The sequence below is a fragment of the Asterias amurensis genome, chromosome 12 (genome assembly GCF_032118995.1).
Source record: "Asterias amurensis chromosome 12, ASM3211899v1".
NCBI lineage: Eukaryota > Metazoa > Echinodermata > Asteroidea > Forcipulatida > Asteriidae > Asterias > Asterias amurensis.
Window position 1 is genome coordinate 16940757 of NC_092659.1, and position 10298 is coordinate 16951054.

Here is a 10298-nt window from a genome sequence, read left to right on the forward strand (position 1 = left end):
AATCTCCTTTCTAAGAAAATCGAAAACTTAAATGTAAAATAAGAAAATTCTAAAATTTCAAACTTGATAAGTTTGAATTTTATGGCTATCTGGTTATCAAGTTGAAGTCAGTAGCAATTCCCTGGTATTCTTTTTTTAAATACCTTTTTGAATACTGCTCAAATTTGAGGAAATAGCACTTTTAAAGAGTAACACAAACCACTGCTCTCGTTTCGATTGTGTGATGAAAATAAGTTATTTTGGGGCTGGACAAGAAATTGAGCAGAACGGGATTTGGACTTGTCCTTCTACAGGATTGTTCTTCTAAATGAAGGCCAAGAACCTTGCCATTTATATGATCAAGTTCATAGGCAAGCCTGGCCATAGTGCCAAACTCTTGGATGACAGCGTGTTCATGTGTTGATTGACGGTCTGCTCGGTGCGAACTCTGATTACCTAGGCACTTAAAGGCAGTGGACACTATTGGTAATTACTTAAAACAATTATTAGCATAAAACCTTTCTTGGTGACGAGCAATGGGGAGAGGTTTATGGTATAAAACATTGTGCGAAACGGCTCTCTCTGAAGTGCCATAGTTTTCGAGAAAGAAGTAATTTTCCACGAATTTGATTTCGAGACCTCAGATTTAGAACTTGAGGTCTCGAAATCAACCATCCAAAAGCACACAACTTCGTGTGACAAGGGTGTTTTTTCTTTCATTATTATCTCGCAAGTTCGACGACCGATTGAGCTCAAGTTTTCACTGGTTTGTTGTTTTATACATATGTTGAGATACACCAACTGTGAAGGCTAGTCTTTGACAATTACCAATAGTGTCCACTGCCTTTAAAATGGCATTTAAAACCCCGCGTTCGTCGTTTGCACTCTCACGGTCACTGCTTTTACCCATTTCACTATAATTATCGTTAGCGTAACGGCCACCCGCCTGTAACCAATACAGTATTCCCAGTGAACATATTTTATTTATAGCACAAAAAGCTGTCATCACCAGACAAAATTAGGAATGCTCCATTAGTTGCACTAGGCTCGCTCACAGACTTTGTGAAAAGTTTACAGATAATGTAAATATTTTTCAAAAAATCCCTTTTAAAAACTCCGTCTCATGTCATCATAACAGTAGAAAAAAAACATGTACAAAAAAACCCACCCAAAATTATTACTCACACACGCCATAATGGCGTAGAGTGACCCTTGAGGATTTCATGGTACCCCGGCAAGAAAGGTACATCATCTGTAGAAAATTTCTAACCTTAAAAATTCTAACGGTTATTTATAGACGTGTAGGCCTAAATTAAAAAAATATGTTGTGTGTGCAAATCAATTTTAACAATTTGTTTACAAATTTCCTTTATTGGCAGAATTCTGGTTGCACACATCTTTGGATAGTTTCTATACTACTTTGAATAGTTCTTGTAATTTCTCAACAGTCCCTGTTCAACTTTCATAATCGTTTTTCTAAGGATGTATAATATTGAAGCAGCTAAATAAATTAACATTATCCCTCAATTTGACTATAAATTAATCAGATAACAAACAAAAAGTAAAAGCCTAGAGAAGGACGAGTCTGTTAATTGGTTAATGGCTACCAATACACGTATCAGTCCATGTGTGACGGTGCACCAAGTCAGTGGTTAAGAGCAAGGATTACGATCCACTGCCAGTAAGGCTTTAACGAGCCGCTCGTTACAACTATAGAGAAAAGACTATGTTAAAACTAACCGACGATTTAGCGCACTGTTCAGTTGCCATTTTACTTTTGCAGAGACAAGATCGTCCTGAGTGACGGTTTGTTGACGGCTTAGTTTACCAATCCTCAGGCAGTCGATTTCCGATTCGACAGCAAGTCACAACGGCAGACACAAACGAGAATTTCAGACCGGAAATGGAAGATCCAAAACCAGCAAGTTTGGAGTTTCAGTTCGCAACAACTACGACACTTCATGGGATAAGTCGTGTAGCCGAGAGACGTGGTGTCCGGGGTAAAGCCCCTTGGATTATCGTCCTACTCGTGCTTGGTGGGATTTACGCGGCCGTTACGGTGGATCGCATCAGGGCGTACATTAGATTCGAAGCAAGCACCAATGTTATTGTCAACTTCGTGCCGAAACTCGACTTTCCCGCCGTGAGCGTTTGTAACTACAACCGGTTTATGAGTTCTAAAATTCAGGAAAAGGACAAAAAACACGTCAAAAACCTCATAAGAGTTTATGACGATTTTGAGGGGGACGACGAAGACTCGGTGGATGATTGGGACGACTTCTATTCGGATGATTCGTTCAACTACGCAGAATTTGCTTATGCAACTGGCTACTCATTGGAAAGATCAATGCACACGTGCAAATGGAAAGGAGCGAAATGTGGTGTAGAAAACTTCACAGAATTCTACTCGCCGAGTTACGGACTGTGTTACACATTTACCTCCCGTGGCAACCAAACCCTACCGGGGATCGGGAACGGGCTTCAGTTGGTTCTGGACATCGAGGAGAACGAATACACCGAGACTGAAGACGGCAACACCGAAGCAGGACTCAAATTTGCCATTCATCCTCATACTGAGTCTCCTGAAATGGACACCACGGGGCTATCTGCACCCCCTGGGTTTCATACCTTTGTATCCATACGTCAGACACATCATCAGAACCTCCCCAAACCGTGGGGAGTTTGCGGTACCGACGAAGCTCCTCCAGAGCATGCAGAGAACACCACCAGTTCGAAGTATAGCAGAAACGATTGTCTGTCTGACTGTCAAGTTTTCGCTATCATCGATAAGTGCTCCTGTCAACCTCTTGGGACCGGCCGAGCCGTCGGAGTACCTCAGTGTAATATCACGCAGCTACCATGCACCAAGAAGGCATTAGAGCTCCATCGTGCTAAGATGGCGGAAGAGATATGTGACTGCCCCGTATCTTGTGACTACTTCACCTATGAACCCACGATATCTATGGCGAGGTATCCGAGCAAAAGTGTCATTCAAAGTATCATTGACTCCTCCTACGCAAGCCGAGATAACGCATCTCTCTACGATGAAGAATACACCGCCAGAAGTTTAGTGTATCTGGATGTGTACTACAACGAGTTGAGCACCACCACCTACAAGCAAGTAGAGGATCTGCCCTTCACTGCGCTGCTGGGAGAGCTCGGCGGGCAGCTCGGGCTGTTTCTCGGCGCAAGTATTATCACCGCCGTGGAGTTTATTGACTACTTGATGAGACGGATCAAACGCTTGTTTGTCAAAAAAGAGACACCTAAAGTAACTGAAGTGCGTGCTTTCGAAATGGAGTAAGTAAAGTATACATTTTCAGTTTGTAATCTGCTGTACTCGATCAACTTTTGCATTTTTAGGAAGTCATCCATCGTATCTGTCTAAAAAATACATTGGTTTGTACGCAGCGCTCTATGAGCAAAACTATAAGTTGTTTTCGTATACACGAAGTGACGTACTGTATGGTTAGAAAGTATTTAGTACACACGAAAACAATGGGAGACTTTAGACCGCTAGGTGGCAGCAGACTTACCAGGTAAATTTCCATTGTTTACGTAGTTCTGAGCATGCGCACATTACCGAGAACAATGGATTTTACCTGGTAAGTCTGCTGCCACCAAGAGTCCTAAAAGTCTCCTATTGCAAGAAAGAAATCATATCAAAATGTAGCTTTCTTGTGTTTTTTAAGGGAACAACAAGCAGTTGAAAAATATAGTGCAACTTCCATTGCAATTTCTCTCTAAAAAAAAAGGTTGGGGTGGCTGTGGAGCATAGGACCTAACGGGACCAGCGATGATTTCACTTTGTGGTTTCAAAATGCAGATTCCCTTCTTCAATCACAACAAATAGTTATACGATTAAGCTATAAACTCGAAAAAAATAACAAAAATATGTTTTTGTTCTATTTCTCAATCCGGTATATTACCATTTTTAATGTATGTATATATGACGTGCATGCGGAAATTTATCTTTGAGGCATAGCATCCATTGTTTCTAAGAAGTCGTTTGTAATTAATAACAATCGTATTAATAATAGTAATTACTATTAGTAAAGTATTTAATATATATCCCAGATTTATAACAATTTGTTCTTGATGTAATAAGAAATCTTATGTAAACAATTTGTTTAGCTAATTTGGCGGAGCATGAAGTAAGAACCAATACAATTGAAGAAATTTTTGTTTTCTGTAACAAAGGTTTCTGTTTTCACTTAAAAAAAAAGGGAAAACATTGTTTTGCCCCATCCTCTATAGTAAGCCACAAAAAAACATATCAAACATCAACGTTGTAAAACTAGCAGACACTGGGTGGCTCGCGTTCAAAAGAAAACAAAACATTTTTGATTCTTCGGATTTGACGCACATTTACTATGCTTAACTTAATTGGGCCAATCAAAATAAGAAACAAATATTTGAGTGTTCTTTAAATGCTATTGTTCTCAAATTTAAGCAGTTAGTGCAGATACAAATGTTTCTCTTAAGAACTGTTTCCAAGTGAACTTTATAAAGTGTCAGCTTGAAGATTTACAAACGTGTAACTCAATATAACCAATACTGTACTTCGCCTGTGATGAGTAAAAAAATTAAAACATCATAAAATATAGAAGAAAACATTATAGATGTTAATCCACCTTTTCATACTGTACATCATTTTGGCCTCACCACTTTACTCCTATTGGAGTAATAACCACCAACTGTTTCTGAAATAGAAACTTTGATTGGCTATAATCTTCCCGCTTCTTTCTGGATCCCTCCCTTAAAGGCACTGGACACTATTAGTAATTGTCAAAGACTAGCCTTCACAGTTGGTGTATCTCAACATATGCATAAAATAACAAACCTGTGAAAATTTGAGCTCAATCGGTCATCGAAGTTGCGAGATAATAATGAAAGAAAAAACACCCTTGTCACACGAAGTTGTGTGCGTTTATGGTTGATTTCGAGACCTTAAATTCTAAATCTGAGGTCTCGAAATCAAATTCATGGAAAATTACTTCTCTCCCGAAAAATATGACTCTTCAGAGGGAGCCGTTTCTCATAATGTTTTATACCATCAACCTCTCCCCATTACTCGCCACCAAGAAAGCTTTTATGCTAATAATCCTTTTGAGTAATTACCAATAGTGGCCACTGCCTTTAAACCCTTTCCCCCTCTCTTTTTCTATAAATTTATAGTATTTGTTTGTACTTGTCTTATGCCTCTCTGAAGAAGGTCCGGTTTGGCTCAAAAGCTAAGGCCAGCTACCCTACTCATTACAAGATGAAGTATGATACATTCATTACAAATCAATGTGAAACAGTGCTCTCATATTCGGTACCTTCTTGAGACCAAGGACAAGACAAAACAGGGAAAATAAAAGCACTTTATCGGGAAGTTATAAAGACCGGGATGATCCATAAGAAATTATGTGTACAAAGGCTATTGGAATATCTTAAGTACAGGGACAATTGAAAGAACCAAAGATGTCTCCACAGGGATACATAATATTTGAGAATGAGAGGTGGCCGAAACACCTTTACACATCAATTATTTTACTTGGGTCTGAAAATGTAGAGAAGAGTCAAAACAATGTGAAAGTAAGTCAGAGGTACTGTTTGTACAAAGTCATAATCATTTTTTATTTAATAACAGATTTGAAGGTCATCATCTGATTGTTTACATGGGTAATTGAAGCTCAATATGAGGTGGATTTGGAAAGCTTTTAGGCCTAAACAAATATTGACCCCATTTTGCTCACACACGAGTATTTCCCAAATGGCCAGTTTCCATTGGAAGTTGGCACTTTTCCTGTAACAGTGTTTTTCTTTGTGCAGAAGTGAACGTTGCCTTGGATCGGTCGAGTTGGTCTTTGAAAAGCGTTTGTAACCGTTTGTTATAAAATGCATATGATTAGAAAGTTATTTTAAAAGTAGAATATAATGATCCACACAAGTATCACTCGAAATTGCGTGGTTTTCCTTTTACCACGTCGACTAACACGTTCGGCCAGTAAATGGCCGACCGTGTTAGTTCGCAAAGTAAAGGAAAACCACGCAATTTCGAGGCAAATTTGTGTGGATCATTGTATTCTACTTTTAAATCATCTTTTTAACCATATGCATTTTATAACAAACGGTTACAAACGCTTTTAAAAGACCAACTCGACCGATCCAAGGCAACGTGTTCCTTTCAAAATAATGTCACTGCACATCATGTTGTGTTTTATTTCCGGTACTGAGCGACAATGTGTATCCGTAACAACGGATTATGATTTAGTAATAACTGATTCTGTATAAAATTTATTGGCTTGACTTAACTTTTATAGGATATTCATTGCAAAAATTATTTCCAGTCGATTTTATGAAAAGCCATTATAAAATGTATTTCATGTCAAAGTATTTTTCTCGTGTAGGTGGCGTGAATAGCCAGATCAAAACGATACAAAACAAAGGAATTTACATTCCATTTTCATGTTCAAACGACAACCTTGGGATGGCACATCAAATGGTTTTACAAAATACTGGTGGAAAGGTGATTTAACGCCTTCATTAAGATTTATTGCATTTACAGCGATGGAACACCTACCCGTAACTTTATGCAGTCACGTTCAGTTAATGCAATAGAAGCCGATGGCAAAGTTTGAGAGATTTAATATCGGCACCGAGTTCCGTATGTGTCAATGCTGGTGCGCGAATGGCGATTGCGACACAAATTTTGACGTCACAAATTCGCAACAGTTGTGTTCACCTGCTGTGAAACAATGGCAGCGAAAAGAGCCATGTGACGTCAAAGATCGTATCACATTCGCATTCCAAGGAAGTATTGAGCCGGGCTCAAGACATGCGTGATGTTTGGTTTGGCACGGTTTTGATCCCCAAAGTTTGGTTTATACAGCAGAAGATATGTGATGCTTGTACCATAGCCTGAACATCTGACGTCACACTTTGAGGCTCGCTTGAGTCGAGCCAACGCCCATAATCACCTTTGACCTCGTGTCATTTCACATGGTCTGTACGGTTCTGGAGATTCGCAGTCTAACCCGACGTACTTGTGTATACATGTACATATAATTCAATACAAGTTTTTAGTCTTGCGGCCAGGACAAGGGAACCAGTCTACATGTACCCTCGTTCGGTTTATGTTTGCGAACGAGGGTATACGCTCCTCTTAATATTAATGCATGACGTCATAATTCTTACCCAAAAAGATGCTATGGGCGCACTTCCCCCATCGCTTGCGCAGTGACTGCGTTTTGGATTAGCATTGTGACGTACCTCATACATAAATATTAAGAAAGGCGTATAGTTTAGTCCCTAAGAAGGCGCTTTTCATGCTTTATTACTGTGGAAAACGAACATCTACGACGTACGCACGCGGCGCACAGGATGGGCCAATTAGCAACTGTTTTACCACTACGAAGTAGCCCAACTGAAATGATGTCATGCTCAAAATGTCTTGAACTGTTTTTGACTATTTTATTTATTGAAGACAAAAAAAAGAGTAAATGGATACACTGTGAGTTGGAGAAACATATATATTTCTTTGCAAACTAGAGGATTGGAATAAATTTGTTTACCCCAAAGCAATGAATTATTTTTCTATGGAAAGGTTTTATACAGGATTAGTATAGACGACAGGATAAGTATGACCTCTGACGTCACTCGGAAACCATAACATGATTCGCACGCATACCGCCGGGCAAAACCGTTGTGTTTTGGCAGCCAGCTAGAAAGTGTATGCAATCTTACCATGACTACGTGTCGTTTTGCCCGGCGAAACATGACGTATGCAGGGTTTTTATCAACAGAGGGCAGTTTGAATGTAAACATAGGTCACATCGTCTGTAGAGCTGCCAATATATTTGCTCTCATATTTGCTATCTTAGAAAGTTTCCCTTTTCTATAAAGACAAAAACTAAACGTTATTCTTGCCGTCTCAATCAAGCATGCCTGAAAGAGTTCATAATCATGCCTTCAGCAAGCTCGACAGCTACACAAAAATAGAGATTCATTAAAAATATACACTGAATCTAAAAAGCAAAATCACCTATCTTGCTTAATCTGAATCATGCTTTACCTAACCACACTACTCGCCAACCCAAAAAGGTTTGGAACGCTAGGTGGCAGCAGACTCATAAGTCAAACAATAGAGCTTACCGCAAATACTCGGTACGCACGCTGTAGGCGTTGATTAAGGTGCATGCTATTTGTATTTGAGAAAAGATCTATGAAAATTTACATGATGTAGAGTCTGCTGCCACCCAGCGTTCAAATACTCCCGATGTTTTACGAAGCGAAGAGATTTGCTGACTGGTATTTCTGCTAAAACAGCTTAATGAAATTGTGCAGAGAGTTTACACATCGGTGAATACTAACAAGCAATGTAAAAAACAAGCTACCTAAAGAGTTAAGCTAACCTTAACGAGATAAAACAGTTTTTGATAAGTTGAAACAAAATAAAGTTTGCCGATATATCGGTTTAAAAATGTACATGTTTTGCTCTGTTTCCAAAACGTGTGCTTAGGATTTCTGAGGTGCCTCACTAAGGTCCTTCGTTGAACAGTGTACTTTATTGCCTCCCACCTTAGCCTTGGCGAGTAAGCGTTTAATCCGTCTCACCAAGTAGTCAATAAACTCCACGGCGGTGATAATACTTGCGCCGAGAAACAGCCCGAGCTGCCCGCCGAGCTCTCCCAGCAGCGCAGTGAAGGGGAGGTCCTCTACTTGGTCGTAAGTGGTGGTGCTCAACTCGTTGTAGTACACGTCCAGATAAACAAGACTTTTGGTGACGTACTGTTCATCGTACAATGATGCGTTCTCTCGACTTCCGTAGGAGTCCATGGCACTTTGAAGAACACTAATGCTCGGATACCTCGCCATAGATATCGTGGGTTCGTAGGTGAAGTAGTCACAAGATACGGGGCAGGTACAAGTGCCTTCCGCCGCACGTCCACGATGAACAACCAAGGCCTTCTCTGTGCATTTTAGCTGGGTGATATTGCACAGAGATATTTCGTCCAATCGGAGGTACCCAAGAGGCTGACAGGAGCACTTGTCGATGATGGCATCACGCTCGCAGTTAGACAGACATGTGTTTCTGCTATAATTTGTAGGTTCTTGGTAAGCTTCGTTGATACCGCAAACTCCCCACGGTTTGTGGAGGTTCTTATGATGTGTCTGGCGTATGGACACAAAGGTATGGAACCCCGGGGCAGCAGACAGTCCTATGGTGTCCATAGCAGGAATTTCGTTGTGAGGATGAATTGCAAATTTTATACCTGCTTCGGTGTTGCCTTGCTCGGTCTCGGTGTATTCGTTCTCCTCGATGTCTAGAACCAACCGAAGCCCGTTCCCGATCCCCGGTAGGGTTTGGTTGCCGCGGGAGGTAAATGTGTAACACAGTCCGTAGTGCGGAGAGTAGAAGTTTTCGAAGTTTTTCACACCACACTTTGCTCCTTTCCATTTGCACGTGTGCATTGACTTTTTCAAGGAATAACCAGTTTTTAAGGCAAAGTCTTCGAAGTCAAACGAATCATCTGAATACAAATCGTCCAAGTTACCGAACAAGTAGTCTCCAAAGTCAAACTCTGCGTAAGTTCGTTCATAAACTTGTATGAGTTGTTTTACGTGCTTCTTGTCCTTTTCCTGAATTGCAGAACTCATGAACCGGTTGTAGTTACAAACGGTCACGGCGGGAAAGTCGAGTTTCGGCATGAAATCAACCATGACATTGGTGCTTGCTTCGTATCTCAAGTACGCACTGATGCGATCGAACGTAACGGCCGCGTAAAACCCACTTGCCACCAGCAACACGATCACCCAAGGGGCTTTACCCCATATCCCACGGCTCTCGGCTACATGACCTATGGCATGGAGGGTCGTAGTTGTGGCAAACTCAAACTCCAAACTTGCTTGTTTTGGATCTTCCATTTCCGGGCTGATATTCTCGTTTTTGTCTGCCATAGTCACTGCTGCTTAATCAGAAAAGATCATTCAAACTACTACAACCGCTTAAGGATTGGTAATTAAGTCGTCAACAAAACATCACTTGAGACGAACTTGACTCGGAATAATAACTATGCCAACTGAAAGTGCGCTCTGTCGTTGGTCGGTTTTTAATGCGAGATCCTAAAAGCTTCGCTACCAGTTTCATCGTTTATTAATGGATGAAAAGTCGCGTTAAAAGGGTTTATATTAATTATGCAGGTGAACAAGCTTGCCATTAGCCAATTAACGATTTATCTTTCCCTTTGTTTTATGATACGCCGTTGGAAGGTTAATTTGTAGTCAATAGCCATAGAGCCCTTGATTGGCTGCGCAGCACGTACACGCGTGTG

General features: G+C 40.5%; 2 protein-coding genes across 2 annotated transcripts; one reads left to right on the forward strand and one right to left on the reverse strand.

The window, feature by feature from the left end:
* Positions 1-636: 636 nt before the first annotated feature.
* Positions 637-3598, forward strand: LOC139945151 (acid-sensing ion channel 1-like). Its single transcript, XM_071942428.1, has one exon. The coding sequence runs from the start codon at positions 1883-1885 to the stop codon at positions 3281-3283; it is 1401 nt and encodes a 466-aa protein (XP_071798529.1). The 5' UTR covers positions 637-1882; the 3' UTR covers positions 3284-3598.
* Positions 3599-8145: 4547 nt separating this feature from the next.
* LOC139945441 (acid-sensing ion channel 1-like) lies at positions 8146-9891 on the reverse strand. Its single transcript, XM_071942793.1, has one exon. It carries the CDS (start codon positions 9889-9891, stop codon positions 8482-8484), a length of 1410 nt encoding a protein of 469 aa, XP_071798894.1. The 3' UTR covers positions 8146-8481.
* Between the last annotated feature and the right edge of the window lie 407 nt (positions 9892-10298).